The 27,709-nt window shown below is 45.2% G+C and overlaps 1 protein-coding gene across 5 annotated transcripts in view; it reads right to left on the bottom strand.

Moving 5' to 3' along the window:
* Positions 1-27,709, bottom strand: part of Nck2 (NCK adaptor protein 2) — a 126,412-nt gene that overhangs the window by 14,239 nt on the left and 84,464 nt on the right. For all 5 annotated transcript variants that reach the window (XM_006244825.5, XM_063267164.1, XM_063267163.1 and 2 more), the window contains exons 3-4: positions 23,061-23,302; positions 1,095-1,816 (exon numbers count right to left, since the gene is read on the bottom strand). In XM_006244825.5, coding sequence (XP_006244887.1) covers positions 1,095-1,816; positions 23,061-23,286 — 948 coding nt within the window. In that variant the 5' untranslated portion in view covers positions 23,287-23,302. The remainder of the gene's footprint in view (positions 1-1,094; positions 1,817-23,060; positions 23,303-27,709) is intronic.

The following is a 27,709-nucleotide window of genomic DNA, read 5'->3' as shown; positions in this document are numbered from 1 at the left end:
CACTCTGCTTTTACAGTGTGAACGTAAAACATGAAACCAAAGCCTAAGAGAACCGGTAACCCTTGAAAATACTGGACTAAACTCTTGCTTACAGGTTTAGAAGAGTCAGTGGGAAGACAGGTATCTACAAACTGGGTCATCTGCAGGAGGCACACACAGTAAGGCTGCCCTTAGTGAAACTGTTGGTTCTTTCCGATAGTCCCACTAGCCTGAGTGCCCCACAGCCAGACACCTGTTAGAGGGAGACTGGCTGTGCCAGACAGGTGGCCTCATTCCCCGAGCACCCCAGGTTTCTGTTTGGTTCTGTTTGTAAGTACTTTAGGAGCTTTTGAGAGATGAGCTTTTCAGCAGCTCGGCTTGCAGCAGAGACAACCTTGGGATTATGCAGTTTACAAAGAAAAACAAACCAGCAACAAAGGCTGTGTCAGAGGCCAGACACCCGTTAGCTGAGAGCCGTCAGATGTAGATGGAGTCTTTGAGTGAATAATCACAGGGCTTTTCTACATGGGTAGGAACCGGGATGGAAAAGGAAGCCTGCATCTCTAAACTAGCAAAGCGGGAGCCTTTCAACCCGGCCAACCTTTGAGGGCTGAAAAATCACTTTTCTTATCTTCCCACAACCAGGAAAAGGAGTAGCAGCAGGGACTTCGCAGTCTACCCAACCCAGATTTAGCTAAATTGGGAGCAGCCGACTCTATGTCAACACAGTATTTATCTAATTTAGGATGTGCCCTCAAATACCATCTTGCTATTTCAACTATACTCAGTGAACGCTATATGACATGGGAATGGTGTACCAGTCATGACACTCGCACAATGTGGTTCTTTTTGAGGATAGTTCCAAAACTCCAGTGGACACCTAAAACCATGACAGAACAGAATCCTAGAAATAAGTTTTTTGTTATGCACATGATTACGCCTAATTTACAAGGCTCGGTAAGACAATGGAAAACCAGGCAATGAACTGAAAGATCATAGAATATCTGCAGACCAGGGCTGACTGGAGTCCCTGCTCTCACAGATCAGGGTACTCTGTGTGCACTTAGCGTTCTTCTGGCAGTGTGACTCTAGCATAGGAGCAGCTGGGCACTTACCGAGGATTCGCTGTCTCTAATGAGGAAGTCGCCCTCGACGCCCCGCTCATTGAGCGCACACTCGGCCTGGTGCCGTGTCACGTTGCCATAGTACCACTCACGGCCGGCAAATCGCCCGCTGGCTGAGGGCCCGGTGTAGCTGATCTGTGGAGTGTGCGTGGGGTGCAGTGCAGGCCCATCACTGAGGACAACCACATAGTTTTTGGGGACCAGGCCCACTTGGCCTCGGGCATTTTTGCATTTCCACCATTCAGGGTCATTCTCCGGCTTCTCAATCACCTCCATGGTCTCCCCCTTCTCGAAACTAAGCTCCTCCTCAGTGACAGAGCTGAAGGGGTACAGCGTCTGCACCACGTGCAGCACCCGTGCACCTTGCCCATTGCTTAGCGCAGTGCCCCGACGCAGGCTCAGGAAGCTGGGGGCCTCAGCTGCAGCCTCGTCCGCCTCCTCCAACACGTAGTTGGAGGGGAACCAGCCGATCTGCCCGTTAAAGCTGCCACGCCACCAGCCATCACTGCATTTCTCCATAACTGTGACCCGGGAGCCTTTCACCAGGGACAGCTCATCCTCTCGTTCTGCTACGTAGGCGAACTTGACGAAGGCTGGGATGTTGAGGTCATAGATGCGGTCAGCACCGCTGCCATTGGCTGGGTATTCCGCATCAGTGCTTGGCGTTGGGGACGCATCCCGAGCACTTGGCTTCCTCCGCGTCTTCCCGAGGCCTGTGAAGACACCGCAAAGGATTCAGTTGGCACTGGACACACGTTGTACACCATGCCCACTCCTACATGGAAGTTTTTTAGCGGGAACGGGATGGGATAGGACGCACAAAGACTGGTTACAAACGACAGCGACTAGCTGGAAAAGAAAATGGTCCAGCCGTGTGGCACAGATATGAATTTATTAAAAAGCTGATACTTACCGAAAGTGGTCTGTTCCCTTCTACCCATTAACAAGTGTCAGTAGGTCTATGACACAAAAGATAACAAGAACAGAGAAAAGTAAATCCTTCTGGAAGGACGGGCAGCATTAGCGATCTCCTGGATCTACGGACTGAAAAAAAGGCACAAAGGCACAAAAAAGGTGCCTGTGCTTTTGCACTGGGTAAGAAATTGAACTAAATGAATTTAAAGACTTGTGGCAATTCTGCAAAAGGTCAGGACTAGGCCAGAAGAGCTTGTATCCTACCCTTCATCCTCTTACCTCCCTCCAGAACAGTTTGCCCCAAGACCCCTCCCCTTCGCTCCTCTGATTGTGCTGCCCTCCTACTGTCTGGCTGCATGCTGGCCCTTCTGACTTCCTTCTCCATTTGCAAGCCCTTTGCTCTCAAAACGCTGAACCCTTTTTTCTACAATAGACTGATAAATTAGTAATAGATTTGCTGACATACTAAATCCAGGCAGAAGACTGAAGAGTGTTTCTCTTTTTCTTCCATTATTTTATTTTTATTCATTTTACTTCCTGATCATAGCCCCCACCTCTCCTCCCATAGACCCTCCCCCTCCCCTTCTCCTCTAAGAAGGAGGACCCCCACCCCGTACTAACCCACTTTGGCAGTGTAGGACTAGGTGCATCCTCTCCCACTGAGGCCAGACAAGGCAGCCCAGCTAGGGAATGGGGTCCACAGGCAGGCAACAGAGTCAGAGACAGCCCCCACTCCAGTTGTTGGGGGACCCGAATGAAGACCAAGCTGCACATCTGCTACATATGTGTGTGGGGCCTAGGTCCTAGGCTACATGAATTCAAGTTCCTCATGCCCTACTGCTAGGAATCTCAGCTACAGTCATGTTCATAGACTCCCTAGAGTCTTCCCCATTCCAGGTCTTTGACTAGATGGCTAAGCTCACAACCAAAAATAAATAACTGAAGGTTTTGATGGAAAATCTGTATGACCTTTCTCCTAGAATTTGATGTATTTTATCAACATGTTTTCTCAAGGGGCAAGTCTTCACACCCATTTCCCAAGGACCCAAGTCATATTTACTAGCATAAACAGCAAGCTCATATAAACATAGCAGATCAGAAATCCTTTTAACCAGAGGGTCTGCTCACTCCATCTACACCACATAAAGGGACAATAACTTTCCAGTGCAGTCTCCAGAATCCCTTATCCTTATAACTAGGGTCCCAACAACCAACTCCTGAAGCAGGCACCGAAGGTGGGATCCTTCCTGTTGTCCTCGGTAAATCCCACCCAGAACAAACATGTCTAGTACGTGCCATTCTGTACCAGTCCAGACACAGTGCACACTGGGGTATCCATACCAGTCTGCATGAGGATCCAACATGCTGTGCTCCTCTTTCCAATTCTCATGTTAATCATAAAATCATCCCTTACAGAACTGACCTGGGGTGTGAGCTTTTCAGTCGTGTGTTTCGGTCGTGTGTGCTACTGCGGCTGCTTGCTTTGCATAAGTCATATGAATGAGAATATCTAGAATTAGTGCATTAGAAATTTTCCAACTGTTAGTAAGCCATGTGTTGGGGCAGGTAAAGTATCACACTGTGTAAAGTAATGGCTTTATCTATAGATTGTTCAATTGTGTTTAAACTGCAACACTTTGGCCTGGGGAAAATAAAAGAGACAGAACAAAGAAGGAACAGAAAATCCCAGTGAAAAATCCCTTATACAAAACACTTTCAAGATGCTGTTTTCTAGGTCGCAAGGAGCAAGATCTTAACACCTACATTGAGGATCTGTATTCAGAGAAAAGTTTCAATCCTCTGAAATCTATTATCATAAGATTATGGTATTGGGCTTAGGGTAGCAAACATTTATATACTGCTTTCAAGGCCCTGTGTTTATTTCTTCCCACAGAAAAATAAAGTTGTGCATTTACATTTAAGAAACCTTAGAGATCCACCAGAAGAGTAACCTGCTACTCAGAGACCTAAATTAGTCCCTTGAGTTCTGGAAACCTGAAGTTTAAAATCAGAGCCGACAGACTAGGTGAGGTCCCACCTCCTGTTTCCCATGCCTATGTCCCCACCAGGTAAGAAGGGGGAAATAGGTTTCCCTAACCCTCAATTGAAGAGGCCTTCATATTGAGGCCTTTCAAACCCCTTATACTTCCCAAGACCAGGCCAGGGGCTAGATAGGGTGAGGTTTCAACACATCAGCTGTGGCAGACCACAAAGGCTCAGGCCACAGTATCATGGCCAGCTCCTGTTGTGGGCAGTAAACCCTGAGCCCTGTTGTGTTCTGTTGAAGAGACTGGAGGGTAAGTACCTATGTGCCTGGTATTTCCTTCCTGAAGGACTCGGACAGCTACAGTGCTATTTCCTCTCCATAGAGCCCGAAGCAGAAGAACAACCAACAGTATGCAGTTGACACAGGTTTCAGAACCTCAGAGGGTCTAACTGGACCAGCTGAATTGTCCCACACCAGGAGCTACCCTCCCCAGCACAAAGCTGCCCAAGGTGGGTAAGGTCTGTCAGCTATAGAAGGTGGCCATGCTGCTAATGAAGCCAGCTCTGTATGGACTTGAGAGAAGACCAGCCCCAAGTCAGTGTACTGCAATAACATGCACTCCGTGGGATGGTATTTTTTTGTTCTGTGAGCAGAGAGACGGCACTGATTGTAACAGCTAACAGCTGAGCTGGATTTACAGGCTCTGCCTTTCCATTTTCATGACTCTTTTCTGGCACCAGGTGTTAGCTCTCTGGACCTGAGCTACATTTTTATTGATGATAACAGGCACATTTTAACTTTCCTGAATAAAATTAAATAAAGACCGAGTTCTAATAAAAGTCTGAGTATGTCATGCATTATTAATGATCGGCATTTTAAAGTCAAAATCTTTTATGCACCCCTCTTCCCTCAGAGATGAAGGGCTGTTATAACAAACACCTCTGAGACATGCTCTGACTGCCATCTTCCAGCTGGAGCCCTGCGACTTAAGAGAAAACGTCAAACAAATTTGATAGTTCTGAAATATATTCAAGCTAACTCATTCAGATAGAGTGTGCTTGTATTTTGGGAACTCTGGGGAAAATCACTTAATTTTGCCACTAATCATATCTGTAACATAAGTGATATTTAACCAAAACATATTCCTTCCTTTAAGCTGCTGTGATTAGAGTGTATTAATGTGTAGGGATTTCTGCCATTAGAGTTAGCTATTATTAAGGTCAACTAAAACTTTTGAAAGGCCCTTGTTATTAAAGGCTATGAGATCTGACTGAGGATGGTAGAAAGTGACCACAGATAATTCTCAGTGAGAGGAAGTGTTTAATATTTGGCTTTTGAGTGACTTCACATCCCTATGAGCTGACGTGATTGGCATCTAGTGTTGTGGTAATGCTGGTAAGATTAACTCAGTTGCTTCAGAATAAAGTTTAAAATAATTTAACAAAATCTAACAGAATAAGTGAAAAAAGACAAACCCCAAATTTGCTATGTGTTCTGGCTAGTGTTTTGTCAACTCAATACAAATCAAGAGTAATTCGGGGAGAACCTCAAGAGAAAACAATGGGCTCAGCAGATTAATTCTTGATTAATAACACGGGTGGTCCCAGCTCACTGGGGATGATGCGACTTCTGGGAAGAACGTCTGTAAACTGTGTTCCTCTACAACAGTGGTTTTCAATCTACAGATCATGTCCCCTTTGGAGTCGAACTTCCCTTTCATGGGGATTGCTTTAAGACCATCAAAAAACCACTGGTATTTAAATTATGAATTACAACAATGACAATAACCGTAAGGATATTTGGACGGGTTGACCGTGTAAGATAACAATGTCTCCAAGTTTGTTTTTTTTTCTTTCTTTCTTTTTTTCGGAGCTGGAGACCCAACCCAGGGTCTTGCGCTTGCTAGGCAAGAGCTCTACCACTGAGCTAAATCCCCAACCCCCAATGTCTCCAAGTTTTAACCCGATCAGCACTTCATCCAAGTTCAAGTCTTTTCCACCTGGGTCATCAGGTCTCATTCTACCTGCACGACTGAGCCAGAGGGAATACATGTGGTATTTCCAGGGACCACAAGGGAAGGCCATAGGCAGCAGATGCCAGTAGCATTCGGCACTGAATGAAGGGTGGAGGTGAGCAAAATAATTGCCAGAGAGAGTCCTCATAGCAATGACCCACACTCCCGGAATCCTACATACGTTCTCACAACATAAACGGACGTCAGTATTTTTCCTCTTTTTAAACTTCGGTTTCAGCTGATTTTTTGTCTCATCAGTGGAGAATCCTGAGAAAATAAAACATCCTTCCCCCACCTTCACTCTCCACTCCCACCTTCTTTAAAGTACCAGACCACTGGTGCCTATTTGTCAACGTGCTGACTGTGGACAAGCAGAAAACAACACTCATGGCTTGAGGCCTCCCGAGTTTGGTTGTGGGAGAGACAGGAGGTAGCAAGCAGATGGTCCGTAAACCGCGCTCATGGGCTCCGAGAGGTGGTGCACATTGTTTTCTGTGCCTACAATGTCTTAGGTTTCACTGCTCAGAGTTCTCATTAGCAATCTACGACAGACAGCATCTATACCCAGGGGGCTTTCCTCACCACGCAGCCTGTTTTCTGCAAGCTATCTGACTTGGTGGAGAGTAGTCAAGCTGCATTTTACTGTGGCCAACGTCTTAGAAAGTATCAAAGAAACCCCAATCATGACTTAGGGAATAGAACATGGAACCAAACACAAACCAGTTTTAGACAAGGTCAAGTTTAAATCAAAATGGACTCAGACACTGTTGGGGTCGGTCGGGTTGGTCGGCTGCTTTGGTCCTATAGACACCCAACTACGCCAGAAATTTTTCAGATGTTTACAGGGCAGTGGAAGTGGGATCTGAAAGGCCGGTGATTTTTTTTTCTTTTCTTTTTTTTTTTTTTGGAGCTAGGGACCGAACTCAGGGCCTTGCGCTTGCTAGGCAAACGCTCTACCACTGAGCTAAATCCCCAACCCCGATTTTTTTTTTTTTTTTAACCAGACCACCTCTGCCATAGCATAACCACCAAAGGTGGGTGGAGGACAAGTTATTGCCCAGTGTTGCATCCTGATATGCATCTACTCACTATTCTACCAGTGTGGGCTTAGGAGAGTGACATGGGGCAGAGTCCTGTCTTCCAACATCTGTACACCCCTGCATGATCTCCTGTACAACAGGTGGCTCTTAGGCCGCAGGAGATTTCAGGGGCATTCTACCAGACGGTAGCTGCTCTTAAGCACTGAGCTAGGATCAGCCATGACTACAAGGTTTACCTTATAAACCACACCTTTCTTCTCTGTCTTTTCTGCTTATTTGCTCTTCAGAGCTCTGCCTGAAGTAGAGAAATCTCCTCTGGCCCTCTGGATATTACAAACCAGTGCAGAAGAGTCATTCGTGAAGACTCAAAGGACAGATGCCAACAAAAACTTTTGCCACTAATTAGATCTGGAAACTTTGTTGAATCTAACCAAAAGTTTTCTGTATGCTAAAATGTTTATACTGTTATGACCAGAGGCTATTAATGTGTGGGCATTTCTTCCATTAGAGTTAGGGCTCGTTATAAAGTCAACTAAAAAAAAAAAATTACAAGAAGCTTTTAATACTAAGTGTCACCATGGTGACAAGTACCATAAAAGGGAAGGTTCCTGTGAGCATGTGGCTTCTAAGCCTGCAGGAAGCAGAGGAGTCTACCAAGATAAGGACCAGGAATGCCCATGGCAGGAACTATAGGCTATCTGGAGTCATGAGCAGATAGGCTTTGAGATGCTCCAAAGTATAGAGTCTGGGTTCAGCATAGAAAGCAGGAGCAGGGGACACAAATCAATGGGTTACACTAATTCCTGATTCAGCCTCTCTTTCTTCTCTCCTGACTTGGTGATTCCTTTTTAGGACTGTGTGGCTTATAAAGAGAGACTACTGAGTGCCATATAAAACTCCCAAGTTCAGAGCTAATGCTAAGGATGGGAAGAAAGGGACATGTTTGTGAGCTGGGTGAGAACTGTAACTACTTGTTTTCTCTGTGCCCAGGCAGTCCCTTCCACTGGGCAGCTGCACCAAGAGCCAGTTTGGGGATAGAGGTGGTAGGCAAATGGCCCTCCCTACAATCACACGGTTCCTTATGCACAGGGCTCTGAACTTGAATGTCCATTCCTAGCACATATGAAAGTTACATTCTTTTCTTAGCAGGCAGGTAAGTAATGTGACTAAACATTTAAGATTGGGGAAAATGATTTAAGGGGATCTTCTTTAAAAAAAAAAAAAGCCAAAGTCAAACAGTAACACAGATGCCAATGAAAATACCTTAATTTTTCATTACAATTCTTGACAAAAATACATATTCAGTATCTCTCAACACATGTACCCAATCCAAGAGCATGAATATTTTGAGTATGTAAAATATGCACGAAATGTGCAGATTACACATGGCATTCTCCATTATGACTGGAAGTGCCAAACCACCAGCAAAAGTTAAACACACGGGGTTAGGGATTTAGCTCAGTGGTAGAGCGCTTGCCTAGTAAGCACAAGGCCCTGGGTTCAGTCCCCAGCTCCGAAAAAAAAAAAAAAGGAAAAAAAAGTTAAACACACACCTTAGCTTTCTGAGACTATTCTGTCGACAAGAAGCGAACATTATAAATTAAAAATAAGTAAATGGTCATGGGGAAGACACTTGCAAATGCCATTACTGCAGGACTGTCCCAGTCACATTTGGGATCCAGTTCTCACGCTGCCTAGCTCTTGGCCTCGGGAATTCTACAGCACCTCTTTTGTTCCCCGTTATCACCTACAGCAGATATGGATGGTGAAGAGGGCGGGGTCAGGTGGGTAAAGTATCTGGGTAAAGCCCTGGGGGTAAGTGACTGGCATACAGCACAAACTCAAGGGGCACTTGACTAGGGGCTTGCTGTAAACAAGGATTTTGATCAGTCAATGCTAGAATCAGAGTCAGAGGCGAATCAATTGGCAAAAGATAAGAGGCAAGACTTTCTCGGCTGAGCTGCATGGATTTGTCTCCTACAACCACACTCAGTGGCACACATCACCTTCCTCCAGCCCTCAGGGTCAGAAGTGGCTTAAGTATCTGTTCAGGAATAGTCAGAGAGGCCGCTCAGCCTACAGAACAAAAGGTTTTGGTATTGGGAGGATAAAGGCACCATTTCCAAGGCAAGGGTAGCTGCACAGACTACTTGCTATTCCAGGTGAAGCACACAGGGGTGATCAATGCCCTGTCCTCCAGAGCCCTAGGCTCTTGCCTCTAAGTCCTCATTCACTGCTGGTCTACAGTCAACTGGGCACAGCTGGAGCACAGGACTTTTCTCCTGGCTTTGTCTATGCTTCAACTTTCATAGCAAAGGAAACAAAAAGACAAAAATTGAGCAAATTTCCTGCAAACAGCCATTACCCACACCAGAGTCCTTGAAGAAACACAGGTGGGGCTGCCTCAAAATTTGTAAGAACTGCTCTGCAAAGTGGATTCCAAAGCTGGGAAAAACCACCACCACCACCACCACCACCACCACCACCACCACCACCACCACCACCACCACCACCACCACCACCACCACCACCAAGTGCATTTGGAGAAGCTGTGAACTCTGAAACAGCAGAGAAGCAGCAGCAGCCTGGAAAGACAAACCTCTAGGTCAGTGGCTCTCATCCTTCCTAATGCTGTGATCCTTTAGCTCCTCACATTGCAGTAACCCCTATCATAAAATTACTTTCATTGCCACTCATAACTGTAATTTTATACTGTTATGATCATAATGTGGTGGTCTTAGGTGAGTCCAATAAAAAGGTTGTTTGATTTCCTGTCCCCAAGCGGTCACAGTCCAAAGGTTGAGAACCACTGCTCTAGGCAAAAAGGTGACACATATGAGCACCTTGGCTGACAGGTAGAAATGTGCCCAGCAACACCTGTACTATACTTAATGGCCTCAGCCTCTCTCTGTACTAGGCAGGAGCCATTCGATGCCCACTTGCCCTCCCCATAGCACCAACAGTGAACACAAGGCCAGGGCCAAAGAAAAGCAAGAACCAGTAGGAACTCAGGGCAGTATGGGGAGCTCAGTAGTCAGTATAGCCGCATGGTGCCAGTTAGCAATGCCCTAAGGTGCCCTAGCCACTGAGATAAGTAAGCATCAGTAGAGAAAAAGACCATTTCAGACACACGGACAGGAGCGAACAAAAATGCACACCATATGGGGAAACACAATCAGAAACACGGTAAGATGGGCTTACTCATCCCCAGGCGCTTTCAGTTCTTGTCCCTCTGTTCCACGGCTTGAATCAATTCTTTAGCTCAGAGGGGGACTTTCTTTAGAAAGTTGCCAAATGGTGAGATGTAAGGAGCCATCAGTGTGTCAGTTACCCAGGAAGAGTTAGTCTTAAGATCCCCAGGGCCAAGTCCCAGGATCTGCCATGGTCGCCATGTCTGCCCCCATCCCTTATATACTACAACAGAGTATTTGCACAGGATGTACTGTACTGTATGGAACAAAGACAAAAACAGATACCTATACGTACTCATATAAACACAATAATAATCCTGATTGTTTTCAACTTGCTCCTGTTTAGTAGAATGTTTAGTGCGGAACCTATAAACAGAGACAGGGGCTCGCGGTAATGAATCTGACCTTCTGTCCTTCATGAAGACACAAGGGTCTACACCAGCCTAGTGGGGAGAGCAACATGGATTTCATGCACTCTACGTCAGCTGTGCACCTGCTTCTGCAGGTTTTCCTAGGTGCACCCCTCCCACATCTCATGGTCTCTCCTGGATTTTGTCCTATTAGTAATTTAAAAATAAAAATCTGTCCCTATTTTCTAATTATCCTCCCACAAATCTGTTGTAAGTTGTTTTACATTTTTGGTTCTAAATACTCGGAAATGCATGAGACACAAAAACAAATACGAATTTATTCTGAGTATCTGGCAGCACAACCCTATAGAAGTTTCCATAGTATTCCAGCAGGAATCCATGTGACAGCCTGCTTCTACTGCAAACAGTCTGGGAAGATGGAGTTGTAATCGATTCTAGGTAACACCGCTTTGCATTTAGGTCATATGTGCACAATGGTAGACAGTTACCACAGACTGGGTATACTGGCAGGGTTGAAGTCACGGCAGACTTCAAGAGACATCTGGACATCTGAGACAGAATTGAGATCCCGCTTTTTAACGTTGCAATACAAATTTTCCAGGGGTGTGTTGGGCTTTGTCCTGATCTTTAGTGAAGTAGTCCCACAGAGTGACTTGGCTAGGAAGCATGCTCTAGGGCAGGGTGGCCACCAGGATTGTTTTTAGTCCTAAAGAACAGACAGTACAGAAGAGCCCAGGACTTCTACAACAAACGCACTGTCACAAGTCAGTATCTCCCTTAACTGGGTAAAAACTCCAAGCACCCCAAAAGAACCAAGAAGTATAGGGACTGTCAGAAAACTGAAACATGCTGGCCAGTGTCAGGCGCCCTGCACAGAGTCCATGTGCTTTGCATTAACTCCGGAGAGAGCAGCAAGAGAAGCTATCCAAGCAACTTAACTGAAATGTATACAAACACCAAGAGATTAGATATAAATACTAACTGGTTCTTTCAGAGCCAAGAGACGCCAGGGGATGTACCTTCTTCATCTAAGTTTTTCTCCATATCCCAATTTTCTTAGCGGTATGCTTGGAGACAACTAGTAGTTTTATGAAATACAGCCATTTTGGGAATTAATTTTTTTTTACATTTTTGATTAAATATAATTATATCACTTCTCTTTTTCCCTTTCCTGTCTTAACCCCTTTTGTGCTCTCACAATTTCGAATTGATACACACACACACACACACACACACACACACACACACACACACACCATGGACAAACATAAATACAACTTGCTAGGTCTATTTTCTGTGTGTGTGTGTGTGTGTGTGTGTGTGTGTGTGTGTGTGTTTGTGTGTCTGTCTATATGTATGTCTGTGTATGCATGTCTGTACGTGTGTGGTGTATATGTATCTGTGTGTGTGTGTGTGTGTGGTGTGTGTGTATCTGTGTGTGTGTGTGTGTGTGTGTGGTGTATGTATCTGTGTGTGTGTGTGGTGTATGTATCTGTGTGTGTGTGTGTGTGTGTGGTGTATGTATCTGTGTGTGTGTGTGTGTGTGTGTGTGTGTGTGTGTGTGTGTGTATTCAGGTCTAACTACTCTGTACTGGGGACATCACAGAAATGACAGATACAATGTAAAGGTGTGACAGCCTGCATCTATGGCTCAGGGACACCACGGAAGAGTGTCAGAATGTTGTGAGAGATAGAATATCAGGTCTGCTGTGAGACTACCTCTCTTAGAAATGGCTGCATTAACAAGCCCTGAACAATGACAGTATCACAAACACACTAACTCAGAAAGGATTACAGTTCTGGGGCTTACCTGGTCACAGAAACCAGTATCATGCTGAGAACTGTGAAGGCCAAGGATGACTGGAATAGTATGCATGTCCACCAATCCAAGACCCACAAGGCCAGAATACAGACCAATTTCTGAGTGCTCCTGCAGCAGTCAGCTTACGGATCATTTGAATAAACACCTCCGACTTCCCCTCGTGACATTATAGAACTGGGCAGTTATTAATACATGAATACTTTTGGCCAGAGTCCATATCTGCTGAAACAGCTGTTTGCTGACACTTGAGGGGCTTCAGTTAAGGGTAGCAAATCAAAACAGCACCGTGGGTGCAGCCAGGGAGCAATCAAGTCACAGGAATCAACTGGGCAGCTCACTCTTTTCGCCCTGGGGTCCCCCAAGAGACTGAAGAATGGCAGAGAGTGGGATCAGGCTTCACTGGGTTTCAATTTTAACCTCATGACTTACTGTGTGTTCTTCGGTACAATAGTAACTTCAAAGACTCAATTTTTTCCTGAAAAATGAGATACTCACTTCTCTATTATGGGTGAGGCAAAGGTCAAATAGGTGAAGATTCAGAACCTAGGTGCCAGGGGAGTATTGGTGCAAAAATGGACCTTGCTGACCATTTTCTGAAAACACATGTAAAGTCAGCTGGGGACCTGGCCTGGATTTTCTGCTGTGTGAGCTTTCTGTGGAGCTTCAGGGGGACTGACTATACAATGCCCAACTGTAGAAGGAGTCCACACCTGTGTACCAGCTCCTGCATGCTATGGTAAAATTCTTTAGCCCTTTTTTTGCCAGGGAATGAAGCAGTGACAGCTTTTAACTAACAGGATGTGGTCTTTTCTTACCCCTCCCTTCCATTAGTCCATTGGTGTTAACTATTCAGGCACCTGCAATCAGAGAGGGGGAGCAGCTGCCCTTTAAGCTCTCACAAGGTGTTCACAAAACTCAGGAGTTCCGGGTTCAGCAGGCCAAAGCCACATCCAGAGAGGACAAAAACATGCACTGAGGAGGCTTGGATGCTGAAGGCCAGTCTTCAAAACAAGAAAAGGATGGGAAAGCTGGCTTGAGGTACTGATGACCCACTTCAGAAACACCAGGTCTCTGCAGTAGTCACCAAACAAAAATTATTTAAGTGACTCTAAACCCTGAAATTCATAGAAGCAAAGCAACTTAGCCTCCAGAACTATGTATAACAGCAGATTCTGGGTACAAGCAATATGCACACATGTGGAGGCCAGAGATGATGTCGGCCATCTAGTTCACCAGAGGACATTGGGCATCTTGCTCGACCATTTTCTGCCTTGTTCTCCTCAGATAGGGTCTCACACTAACACCTGGAGCCAGGTTAGTGGTCAGCGAGCTGCAGCTCCACCCTACCCCACCCCCATCCCACCAGTGCTACAGGTGCACACACTGCTCACACTGTACACACACACACACACACACACACACACACACACACACACACACACACACACACACACACACGGCATTTTACATAAGCTCTGGGGACTCAAACTCAGGTCTTACTAAGTAGGCCATTTCCTCCTCTCCCTTTTGAAGCAGAGTCCCATGTAACTCAAGCTGGCCTCAAACGACTATGCTTCCAAGACAGACCTGGAGCTTCTGGTCTTCCTGCCACTGTCTCCCAAGTACTAGGATTACAGGTATGTGTCACCACGCCCAGCTAATACATTTTCCTTTCCTTACAAAGCAACCAGTCTGAGGTACTTTATTCTAGCAGCAACAAAACTGTTGGGATGGAGCTCCCCATCCTTAACAGTCAGGCAAGAGTGTCCCACCAAACACTCTGCTCTCTACTCAACTCATACAGGTCTTAACCTCTTCAGGCTATGCTTCTGTTGTTTTTATTTGTTTTCTGTTTTGTTTTTGTTGTTGTTTTTCCCGTTTCTCCACTTCTCTTTGTCATCCTTGGTCCTTCGGGTTCAGAATCCCCGAGTTATCAATGACTGATGCTTCTGTGTTCCATATTGAGCCACGAGGTCTGGAAAGCATCACTTTCTTCTCCATGCTCACTACTGAGCTCAGGGCTTGGGAAGCCATCCATGGGTCATGTTGAGACCCTGTTTCCAGCCTCTAAAAACAGATATGGTCCTCTGCAGTCCCAGCCTGAAGACTAGGGTCAGGACATCTACCATCCATATAAAAGCCATCTCTATCAGCAAAGTGGGACTCCTCTAAGGCTCTGGTCATGGCTGCACTGAACACTGACACCAGTGCCTGTTCTGACTCAGTCCAGTCCTTAGCTTGTTTGTCCTCCCACGTGGCTAGACCCCAAGTCCTGCTGTTATTCAGGCTCCCTGGGGCTGGATGCTCATGGGTACTAAGACTCCACCCTAAGACTTAACCCAGCCCAGAGATATTCCTAACTTTTTTGTAAGATTTCTTTTGCACATGTGTAGAAGTAACAGGCTGCTTTACTCAAGCACTCTCCACTCTACTTAGTGAGCAGGGTCCTCATTAAACCCACGGTTCATCAATTCAACTAGTCTAGCTAGCCAGCTTGCCCCATGGGTGTCTTATCTCTGTCTCCTTGATGCTGGGATTACAAGTGAGCCCTCATGCCCATCTGCTTTTTTATGTGGGCACTAAGGATACAGATTCTGTCCTTCAAATTTGAGTGGCAATTACTTGGTATTCTAAGACTCAATTCTAGAGCAATGAGTCTCAACCTGTGGGTCATGACCTTATGGGGATCAAATGACCTTTCACAGGGGTCCCATATCAGATATCCTGCATATCAGATATTTACATTACAAGTCATAAAGGTAGCAACATTACAGTTATGAAGTAGCAATGAAAACAATTTTATAGTTGGGAGTCACCACAACATGAGCAACTTTATTAAAGGGCTGCAGTTATTAGAAAGGTTGAGAACCACTGCTCTAGAGTCTTCCTTCTACTCACTACAGAGATGGCTGCCAAGCTGCACAGTTTAGCCCTAATATCCATCAGACCAAGCAGAGACAATGCCATGGCTTAGATGAGGACAACCGTTATTTACTCCGATTAGGTGAGCCTCAGTTGAGTTCAAAGCTGGGCATATGAGGTAGCATCTGACCAGGCGCCCTGCCTGATCTGAAGACATCCTATCAGGTCACCGTTACTGAAAGCATCCAGTTTACACTGCCATCCGTGCGATAAAACTGGTTTTTGGCATTTAGCTCTCCACCCCACCTTGGCTTAGAAGGGATGTCCAAGGGTTATCAGACTCACACTTGACCTCCATGAGAGCCAGGCTGCTGGATTCACCTCCCAGGTTCTCCCAAACTCAGCTACAGCCGTGCCTGGCATCATGGGAGAGTGTTTACAGTCACGGTAATTGCAGTTAGTGTTCTGATGCCCAAACGAGAACTTAGTCTCCTCACAATGTAAAAGCAGGGAGCCTACCACCCACACCCCCACCTCCACACCCCACATTTATAATAATGAGAGGGGTTAGGACTAAAAACCAGTCCAGTCTGAGTAGATGTAGCAAGCAACAGGCATTTCTTTTGTTCTCATCCTAGAGAGGTTGACTACAGGAAATTCCAAATCAGGCAGGACATCATCTTGACGAGGAATCAGAAGAATGCCCAGCCACCTGCTGTTTTCCCATGTCTTAAATTCCATCACCGTGCATACTCATGATATTGTCTGGTCTCTCAAAGGCTAATTCTAATCTGGAGTCACTATACCACTGCAAATGCTCCTACAGAGCTGGGGGCTCATGCCATAGCATCCACTTGACCATGAGATGCCTTTAGGTCCAGGGAGGCCTCTAAAGAACTTCCTAAGTGGGTCTGTATGCTTTTAATGCAAAGCAAGTGACAGGGACCCTGTTTCCAGGACCCACAGCAGACAAAGCTGCTGAGACCACATTCTAACTCTACAAACAAAGGCATCCATCAAACTGGGGAAATTCACAGTTATTCATTATTACCAGCTAACCTGGGAGCCCACTCCATTTGTGATAATTAAGCCCTAGTTTTCCATGTGTAGAATGAGAAATTTGTTGTTTCCAAACTGTTCTCCAACATTCCATAAAGGCTGACTTGGAGACAGTTTTCAATCTACTGCACGGAGAGGCTTGCCAATCAACCCAGATGGTCAACTCTATGCAGGCAAAATACGACAGAGCTGAAGTGTACTCTGGGTTTCCTATCTGGTGTGCTTAGGGAGGCCACAGTGCCATTCTCAGGGCAGGAGTGGTGTTACCAACTGACGACACACATTTTGCTTAACTTAACAACCTATGTCTTTCTATGTTAAGTCAAAAAAGCATATTAACATGCCCACTGGCTCAAGAGCCCCATCCTGATTTCTGAAGCTCCCAAATCCTTTCCAGGCAGAATTCTGGCATCTTTACTGTTGACAGGAAAAATATATGTGGGGTAAGCTGACTTGGCAAGGGTAGGGAGCGGTGAGACTTGCAAGCTGTTCCGTGTTTCATTCATCAGACAAGCGCTGCAGGCATCTATGGCCCTAGCACTCTGTGACACCTGGCTCCTGCCCACTCCTACTTACTACCAGTTCACTGACAGACTGATTGAAGACAAAGCTTAGAATGACTGAGGGACTCTAAGTATCCTTTGTGGGAAAACAGGTATGCTTGAAGACAGGCAAAATCTGATGGCACTAACAGGAAAGAAATTGCCTGGCCCTGGGATCTGGCCCACAGTTCTTACAGGTGACCATCCCACCCCAAAGAGAGGTATCTGAATCAGGTACACACACTACTTTTCTTACTTTATACAAAATCTATATAAGGTACCCTGAAAGATTGTGTGGTCCTACTGTTAAAACGTGAGATGCCACATGAGGTGGCTCATGCCCATAACCCTAGCACTTAGAAAGCTGAGTAAGGAGGACTTCTGGGCTGCTGAGAATTCAAGGTCATTTGGAATATATGGTAAGGCCAAGACCAGCTTACAAGGCAAGCCCTTTCTGTCTTGGTGGGGCTAGTTATAAGAATGTCAGCTGTTAATCTAATCATCTAATTTTTAAATAAAGAAATTCATTTACTAGTTCCCTCAAATTTAAAAACCAAACCTGACAAGAGGTATGAAAGTTGCTAATAAGTGTAATAAAATTTCTGTCCCCAAGAAAGGCATTGTATCTTTAATATTCCCTAAGAACTCACTGTAAAACTTACTTTTCTATGCTTACAGTTCTTGTCCTTGTCTGCCAGAGAGCTCTCATACCAGGCTGGATCCCCTTACAGAGAAGCCCTAGGACCTGAGGGCTCCCAGGAGGGAAACTGGTGAAAGCAAAGAAAACATGTACCACCCTGGTCTGGATCAGGGTATGCCAGTCTCTTGACCTCTGCCTTTCTTCACCCCCATTTTCCTCTCATCCTTTCAGAGGCCACATTGCTTCTGCTCAATTCATCTACTGTTCATAGTCACCAAGCAAGGTTCAACTCCTTTGGGGCTATGGTGGGTTCTAGCTAGAGTCAGAATGGTAACAAAAATTGAGTTTGAGAAACTTGCAAAGAATCTTTGAAAATTATCTCCCAGGGAGAAGTGTCTCCATCTCAAAGGGTTTAGCATAAGGCTAATATCAAGCCTATACCGTTATACAGGTCAAGTTGTAATGTCAAGGTCAGAAGTAGCCTGGGCTGGTTCACTGCTGAGCTCAGAGCTACGTCAGTACACCGCCTGCAGAACCAGCTCTTGACAATGCTCTGCATGGGAACATTTTCTTGACTGTTCATGATCAGGATCCGAGCATGAAAGGAGATCCAGTAGATAAATGGTTTGCCCTCAAGAAAGAAAATGTGAGATGAGAGTGTTTTACTCAACTACAAATTATTAAAAGGAAAGAATGTTAATACTTTCATGAGCTGTTTTTGTCAAATACACTGTCACCTTGAATCAGCTCTAAGAAAACACTGTGTGTGACAAGTTTCCAACGGAGTTCAGCAGAGGCAAGGCACACAGCACCACTGTCTCCTCCCCTCACAGATAGACGCTCTAGGACATAGCACTGTGGCTCTTTGGTGACTCAGGTGAAATTTACTTCAAACTGGGCATGAACTACAGAAGTTCTATCAGATTGGCCATGTATTATATAATCCGTGCATGAATTCCCATAGTAGTATAAATTCTACATAAATGACACCACTCTGTTACAAGAAGGGGTAGGCAATGTAAGTCAACATTGTTCTGATACCTTCACACTGCAGAGACGCCTTCCAGTCTCAAACTCATGCTCTAACTCTGAGGATGCACCGGAGTCTGTAACTAAACAGGAAGCCAGAGACAGTCACAAGGATGACGTCTATATGTACTGTGTAAGGATGTGTCTCTGTTCCCCCTTGCCTACCTAAGGCACGATCTGATTGGTTAAAATAAAAAGTCTATGACTTATAGCAAAAGGCAGACTAGAAGGTAGGACACCAACTGAGAAAGGAACTCTGGGAGAATCAGGCACAGGAAGATTCGCTGCCAAGTCCCAGAGGAAGTTTGAAGCATGAAAATGAGAAAATCAGCAACGTGATAGACATGGATAGAATAAACGGGTTAATATAAATTAAAAGATGGTTGGGGAGTTGGCCTAAGCTAAGGCCAAAGGCATTGTGTTAAAAAGAAAAAAGTCTCCCTGTCCTTATTCAGACCAAGGCCAGGCATAGAAAAGCTCAAACGGTTACATTTAGCCTCTGGGGTTTATATTAAAAGAGATACTGGGAGACAGGAGGAATTACAGAAAGCACTCGCACCCAGCCTACAAACTGGGGGAAGACGGGCTGCAGAGAAAGAAGATTTCACACATAGAGATCGTGGTAAAGATGCCTCCCCTTCTTCCTCGACAGGAAGCCTGTACTCAGATAACAAGATCTCTCTTTGTCCAATAGCAAAGGTGATCGTGACAGGTAATAAAAACAAAGGAACAGACAGCAACAACAAAGTACTAAAAACGGAAACCAAGCCAGTGAACTAGCTTAATGGATAAGGGTGCTTACCATCAAATCTATAGACCTGATTGATTAGTTCAAACCCAGGGACTTACAAGGTAGAAAGAAAGAACAGATGCCGTGGGCTGTTTTCTCACCCATTTCTCACCCAGACATACATGTTGTGGCACATACCCCCCCCCCCCCTTTGTATGTGCATGCACAGATAAATTGTAGGAAAAAAAAATTGAACTACTTCCCCCTGAATCCCAAAGGCCCCTTGACTATAAAAATCAACTCCTATTAATAAATATGGATACCTAAAACATAGTTTATCTGTATTTTTGCAATCTTTCATGCTTAATGCAAATGTTTCCAAAGAACTATGTGTTGAAACTGAGACAGAAGTTCACAGAAGAGCTGTCACTCACTAAAGCGATTTGTTCTGCTTGGCATAGCCCTGGAGGGCAGAGTCAGAGCCAAGGGGAGGAAGTTTGAGAAATGTAAAATTTCGATTCTATTTTAGGAAGCACTTTCTAACAATCTGTATTCTCCAAAAATGGAATTGGCCTTTTCTAGCAGTCGAAGCATTCCAGCAGGGCTGGATGGCGGTCTGTCGGTGACAGGGAAGCAGGCCCAGCACCAGGGGGAAGATGTGCTGCCTTGCTCTGTACCTTAGGGTTGTGAAACAAGAGGAACTGATCACACGCAGGGAAGTCTGAATATACTGGGCAAAGATAAAGCCCGGAGCTCTGACCCTGCCTTATCTTGACTTCTAAGAAAGTCAATAAGGCAGTCACTCGAGGAGCTCTCCATGACCTTGGAGGCTCACTTAGTCCACCTCCAAGTCCTGTGTGTTTTGTAGTTTATGGAATTCTGAGATATTTTTGAGGCAAAATATGTCAACAATGCTCAACAGTACTACAGAGGGTGTGGTAAGAGGGAGTTGGAAAATCAGTCAAATACTCTCAGGACCACACTAAAGCACTGACCCATTCAACATGCCTCTTTATCTATCGCACCTCACTGAGAGTCCTGAGACTAGGACAGAAGCATTTCTTTCCAGTGACTGTTTTTAAACCAAAGAAAAAGAATACACAGGGGAGAAAGTTTAGAGAAAAAAAAAAGACTTAGAATGCTAATAACATATGGAGCTTTCCCAGCAGTCTCAGAGTCTACACTAGCCACCGATAACCTGAGAAAAATCCAACCACAGCACAAAATCCCTCCCAGTGACCGAAGGCTTCACCCACTGAAGGGTGAGCAGTGACCTTTGTGGATTTTACAAGGAAGAAGACGGATTCCCTGCAACACCCACCACACTCAGTGTGATTTTGTTTTCAATTTTCCCATAGTCCCCTCACCCTGCCCCTGCTAATGAAACTAATTCTCTTCCAGTAACACACAAAAAAGCCTACATACACTCAGCCCAGGTGATGATACTGGCTTACTTCCACAACAAACCTCAAGTGGCGAGCTGGCCTTGTTGCCTATAGACAACTTTATACTTTACCTGAGGAGGCAGCAACTGTAAACTGTCAGCTCAGTTCAGTTGTCCTTCCACAGAGCCCTCCCAATTATATTCTCAGACAATCTGAGGCAGTAACCATGGTTGGTGAGGACAATGTACACACTCAGGTATGCTTCCCTACCACTGAGGTAGCGAACCCCTGTCTGATCAGGTGCTATGGATTACTGGGGTTCGAATGTATCTCCTTACCTTGTGCTGAATTTAATCCCCTACAGAGGTAGTAAGAAAGAAGAAACTGGTTCCTATAACAGTGGTTAGAAGTGGGGCCTTTGGGTGATAGCAGTTGCATAAATTCTGTTTACAGAGGGAACAGTATCAAAAACACACACATACAATTCTTTATCCCTCCTGGTCTCTTGCCATAAGGAACTTGTACCATACTGAAAATTTGCCAAGAAGGAGATATACATACAGCCACTTGACTTTGGACCATGAGTGTAAGCCAAATTAAGCAGTGTTCTTTATATAGCCTAACCTCAAGCAGTTTGTTACAGTGTCAGGAAATGAACTAATATACCAGAGGAAGACAAGAGGCACAGCTATGAAGAATGTGATAACCAAACAGGGCTTATGGAGGTATCCATCTGAGAGACTTCTGATGTCATGTTTCTAATCACCCCAACTACACATTAACCAACTGCCCGAAACTGTAGAATAAACTATGCTATCACCGAAGACGAGGGGAGAAGTGCCTTCTCCTTCTGTGTGCAGAGGCCAGCATGGGAATTTGTAAGATAAAAGGTGATACACTGACAGAAAAAGCTACTAAACTTGTCATGATTCTAAGTCAGGGTCCTCTACTGTCTGGATACAAGGAGACAGACAGCTGTGTAGGGGTCCTTAGCACCATGAGGAGGAGTTGATTTACCCAAGATCCCAAACTGTATAATTTATCCAGAGAATGATTAGTGTTTATCTTAATCTCAATATAAAACCCCAGAAGGTAGGAGGCTATCAACATTAATACCGGCCCCAAAACACATACACTACATACACATACACACACACATGCACCACATACATACACACACTCCTACCACACATACACACACACAGCACATACACATACACACACACACACACACACACACACACAGGCACCACATATATACACTACCCACACTCCTACTACACATACACACACATAGCACATACATACACACACACCTATACACACACTATGCACCTACCATATACAACACACCCTACAACTACTCCACACACACAAACACACTGAATACACAGCCACATACATACACATACTATACACATTCCTACCATACACACACACATATTACACACCTACCACATACATATACACCCCACAACATATACACCTACTCCATACACACAAACATACTGAATACACAGCCACATACATACACTACACACATTCCTACCACACACAGCACATACACACACACTATACACCTACCACACACATACACACATACTACACATGCAAACACATACTACATATCTAACACACACACACACCTACACACACACTACACACCTACCACATATAACACACCCCATAACATACATACATACCTACTCCATACACACAAACACACTGTATACACAGCCACATACACACACACACTACACACATTCCTATCACACACAACACGTACACACACACTATACACCTACCACACACACACACACACACAACACATGCATACACACACTATGTATCTAACACACACACACACACACACACACACACACACTACACATGCATACACACACTACGTATCTAACACAGACACACACACAGAGACACAGACACACACGCACACACACACACACACGCACACACACTACACATGCATACACACACTACATACCTAACACACACACACTACACATGCATACACACACTACATACCTAACACACACACACACACTACACATGCATACACACACTACATACCTAACACACACACACACACTACACATGCATACACACACTACATACCTAACACACACACACACACTACACATGCATACACACACTACATACATAACACACACACACACAACACATGCATACACACACTACGTATCTAACACACACACACACACAGACACAGACACAGACACACACGCACGCACGCACGCACGCATGCACGCACACGCACACTGAAGCAGCAGTGCTAACCCTGGCTGTTCCTGTGGGACGACCTGCTATTCCAGGTGGGGTATGGACACTCACCTAGCGTGTCCTTGAGATTCTTCACCAGGGACCCCTTCTTCAGGCTGTTCTTACGCTCCACGTAGTTGGAAGGCACGTAGCCTGTCCTGTTGGCCGCATTCCTCACCCGCCACCACGTCTTGGAGTCGTCCAGCAGCCACAGCCGCTCGTTCTTCCTGATGTCGAGCTCCTGGTCCTGCTGGGCAGTGTAGTCCCACTTGGCTATGACAATGACTTCTTCTGTCATCTTTCATGGAGCCCTTCTGCCAGCAAAACATTTAAAGATGCTCATTAGCTACCTGAACCCCTCTCCTCTGACAGATTTGAAAAGCTGTCAACGACAGCTCCCATGGCCACACTGCCCCCGGTCTCCTCTCAGCCCCTTGAAGCACTTGCCCTTAGAATGACCTACCCGTAGGCCCTAGTGCTGCTGAGAAACAGCATCTTGTAATCAAAGCCTGCAGCCCCTCTCAGTGCACTAAGCACACTGCGCATTTACTGACGCTAGATGCGAACTTGGGGGCAAAACACTCAGAATAATAATCTCATGATTAAAGCGCTCACTTGGCAAGTGACACCGCCCTTACAGCTGATAGGTTTGCACTCCTATTTTCAGCACATGCTGAGGATTTTGAAGATATTTAATAAATATAACACACCCAAACCACTCCTATAAACTCAAATTCAATTAATGTACTACCAATGCACTGAGGTATTTGGAGATGGATGGTAAAATACACCAAGAAAATTTGTAAAAACACTGTTGAAATGTAAACAAAGCCTAGACAACAGCGACGCGCCCAGGCTAGCTAGTTTTGACAATTCAATATAATATGTTAACACTGGAGAAATTAGCTAGGGGCTAATTTCCTGCATAAATAACTGTACAGAACTATTCCTATAAATATAAAATCATACCGTAAAACAAAGCAATACTTGGATATTCACTTCTTTATTCAAATTGCCCAAACTGGGAAATAACCAAAGATACCCTCCAGGAGGTGAACTGCTAAACCAATTGTCTGGTTTAAGGCAGTGGGATGTTTAAGTGCTAGGGAAAGAGCAGAAGAAAATGCAGACGCTTCCTAGACCTGAAGGCAGGCAGCGAGGCCAGAAAGGCTGGGCATGTGGATTTGGACATGGGGTCTCCTTTGAGCAAACTTTACTGAAGTCCCTGGGAACCCTGTTCTCTGTAGCTTTTGTGTCCATCTCTGCATCATCCAGTCTTACGTTAGCAAGAATCATCCACTGCTGACACCTGACCAGGTTCCTAGGCTCCCACAATGCTGCGTGGGATGGCTGTTCGGTCACCTGTCCTCCGTTAGCAAGAATCCTGTGAGGTGGGCTCATCCAGGATCCACCACACCACCCTCCTGTCTGGCTGTGAACTCCCACTTATCCTCAAAGGAGCTGAGCTCTTCTCGACGGTAGAACTCTGTGGTAGGATCCCCTGAACAGTCTGCCTTGCTGTCTCCTAACTAGCTCTTAAATAGCCATTCCATTATATGACATTCTAGGAAAGGCAAAAATCTCTGGAGACACAGGGCCGACCGGTAAAGAGGGAGGAGGGGGCAGAAGCAAGCGATGCAGAGAGATGGTGAACACATGTAATTGTAATTGCAAATGTCTGTCAAGACATGTTTGCTGTGTAGATCAAAATACATCCTAACACTACTCCAAAGTACAGCTTATTACAGCAACAAAGATGGCACAAATCTGATGAAGTCAGTCTGGGAAGTTCTAGATAGGAAAGAACACAGTACACACAGGTATCACCTACTTTAACAACAACTGCACCCTTCTCGGGTAGAAAATGCACAAGGGTTCTCGCAGCAGCCCCTCTACTGACTGGGTATGCCCCTCAATTATGGAAGGAGGAAGGGCAAGATGCTTGACCCAAACCCCTCTCTCCTCTTGACAGAGTTCTCCTGATCTTACCTCATGAGTTCAGAGTCAGGTAACCCAGGCACCTGACCCATGGAGGCATGAATTTGACACGTTCTACCACATTCAGGCACATACGAATAATTACCACATTAGATAAAAATCATTTGGGAAGAAGAAAACCCTTGTACACTGTACATATAATATACATAATATCCAAGAGGGTGGAGTTGACACAAAGTTCTTCTCAAAGCCCGAGACGAATAGCTACCTGCCCTCAGAGGACACCCCAGCTTGCAGCTCCCACATCTGGTTTCTCTATCAGATTAGACCTGAAAAGCATCACAGTGGGCATCTCTTTTAAAGTCAAGGACAGAAATGATAGCTGTAATAAAAAGGAGGTCCACAGGGGATTCCATTTAAATACCAGGTCTGCTGCTGAATTATATAATTTCCAACATGATTTTAAATAGGAACAGATCATCATTTAAATCAGTTGATATCCAGCCAACCAAAGCTCTCTACTGAATTTCCTTCTGCATCAACAGTAGTTATGAGAGGACTTGGATGCATTTATTTCAGTGCATGCTGAAAGCATAAGGCTTATCAAAACACAGCTTCCTGCTAAGCCAAGAGCAGGGTATCAGAGAGGCCGGAAATATGCAGCGGTTGCTAAGGGATACAGCAGGCACCAAGTGCATCTAGCCAAGGAAAAGCCACATGCACTGCAGGAACTGGAGGCCCAGGGGCAGATGCCCCAGATACTGGATATGGAGGTACAAGACTTGGTGTTTTCTGGCTAGGCTTCAGTCTTGTTTTGGTGGGATCTTTCCTTGTTATGCCCTAATTCTTATTCCTACTCTGTTACCATATATTGGAAGAATGTTACTTGTTCTTATTTTATAGCAGTTCATAGGTAAGATTTGTCTCAGGTCTTGGAAAAGACTTTAGAATTCTAACACTGTCGAGATAGAGTATGAAGTCCTTCAAAGGTAGAATTGATGCATTTTGCATGAAGAGATGGCCACAAGCCTCTAGGGACCAGCGGTAAAATGTTACAATTTGTGTTTGGGTGCCTTATGGTGTTTAAACTGTCAACCTGACTGGACAGAAAAACCCCGTAGACATTAATAAGAGGCACAAGGGTGGAGTGTGTATTTTATGAGGCTGTTTCCAGAGAGGTTAGGTTGAGGGAAGATCTATCCTGATTATGGGTGGCGCCAATCCATGGGATAGCATCCTGGACTAAATACAAAGAAAAAACAGGAGAAAGGTAGCTGAGCCCCCAGTATTCCTCTCCTTCCTTTCCAGTCAGGTCACAACCAAGCGGCTTCCAGTGCCATGGTGAACGTCCTTCTTCTGAACTATGAGGCCTAACAGATCCTTTCTTCCTTTGTGGGAGGTGGCACTGCTTGGGAGCCCTTCCTCTCCGCCAATCATCAGAACCTCTAAGAAACAGCCAGGTACCAGGACATCCTCCCATCTTCTCCTGTGCCCCACCCCCCTCCTTGGGGGTGAACAGAGCAAGAAACAAGGCAAAATCTTGTTGTAAAATTATAAAAACTAATACAGTCTTTTTACTGCTCTAGGTCCAGCACACAGTACCCCAAGATATCTGATGGATATCTTAATCTCAGTCAGTGAAGCCTCTCACCTGCTCTGCTCCGTCGCATATCACACTGCCAAAGGCCTCTCTCTGAGCCTGGCAACAATCTCTCTACCCATCCAGTTCCCAAGGCAGGTTTCCATGCCACAAACGCACATCCCAACTCTGTGGCGGCTTAGTGTCCCAGCCGCCGCACACTCTCTTAAACTTAATTCGCCACAAGAAGAAAGAACACACAACACAACAGCCTCTGATCCAATTGATAAGATATAATTGCCCACCTAAACATACAAAGCCCTGTACCATCCATCCCTAAAGAACATCATAACAACCTGTAAATACACAGAGTGGAATCTTAATGTAAGCCTCCATGCTCTCTCTGCCGCTACTGTCCCTGTCTCCTCCTGTCTCTTCCTCCTTTCCATTCCAGGCTCCTCCCCTTCCCTCAAACTTTTCTCCCACCTATCCCTCCTTCTCATCCAATGACAAGCCCCATTCTATCCTATACCCGCCCTCACCTCTATGACACCCTACAAAATCCTCTATCTAGGACCCAAGTTTTAAAACAGTCAGTTGGAAGCATAGAAGGGACTGCATAAGCTATGAAGGCCATGACCCATTTGGCAACAATAAAAGACTTATGAATGTGTAACCAAAGAGAAATTCAGAATCAAGTTAAGTTCTCACCCCAATGAATCACATAGCTTCCTGCAGGAAACTGTATTTACAACACACTACACAAACCCAAACGCCTAAGTTCAGATTCTGGTCTAGACTGAGATTCCTCCTGTCCACACAAAATCTTCTGTCTTTTAGAATAGCAGAATAGTTTAATTATAGGGGAGAAGACTTAACAGTTTCTTGCTGTTGGTCCTCTCTCCACGGAAGTTCCAAATTAGTTAAAAAAAAAAATGCTGTGTTGCCAACATGAGCTTCATAGAAGTGTTAAATCCCAGGCTCGGCAATCCCAACCGAACCTCCAACAATTTCTAGAGGAAGAGGAAGGGGAGGAGGAGGAAGAGGGGAGAGGAGGAGGAAGAGGGGAGAGGAGGAAGAGAGGGAGGGAGAAGAGGAGGAGAGGGAGGAGGAAGAAGAGGAGGAAGAAGGTAAGGGAAAGGAGGGGAAGGAGGAGGGGGAGGAGGAAAAGGAAGAGGAGAGGGAAAAGGGGGGACAGGAGGAA

Source organism: Rattus norvegicus, chromosome 9 (assembly GCF_036323735.1).
Source record: "Rattus norvegicus strain BN/NHsdMcwi chromosome 9, GRCr8, whole genome shotgun sequence".
NCBI lineage: Eukaryota > Metazoa > Chordata > Mammalia > Rodentia > Muridae > Rattus > Rattus norvegicus.
Note: the sequence above shows the minus strand (reverse complement) of the source record. Positions and strands in the feature narration are given on the sequence as shown.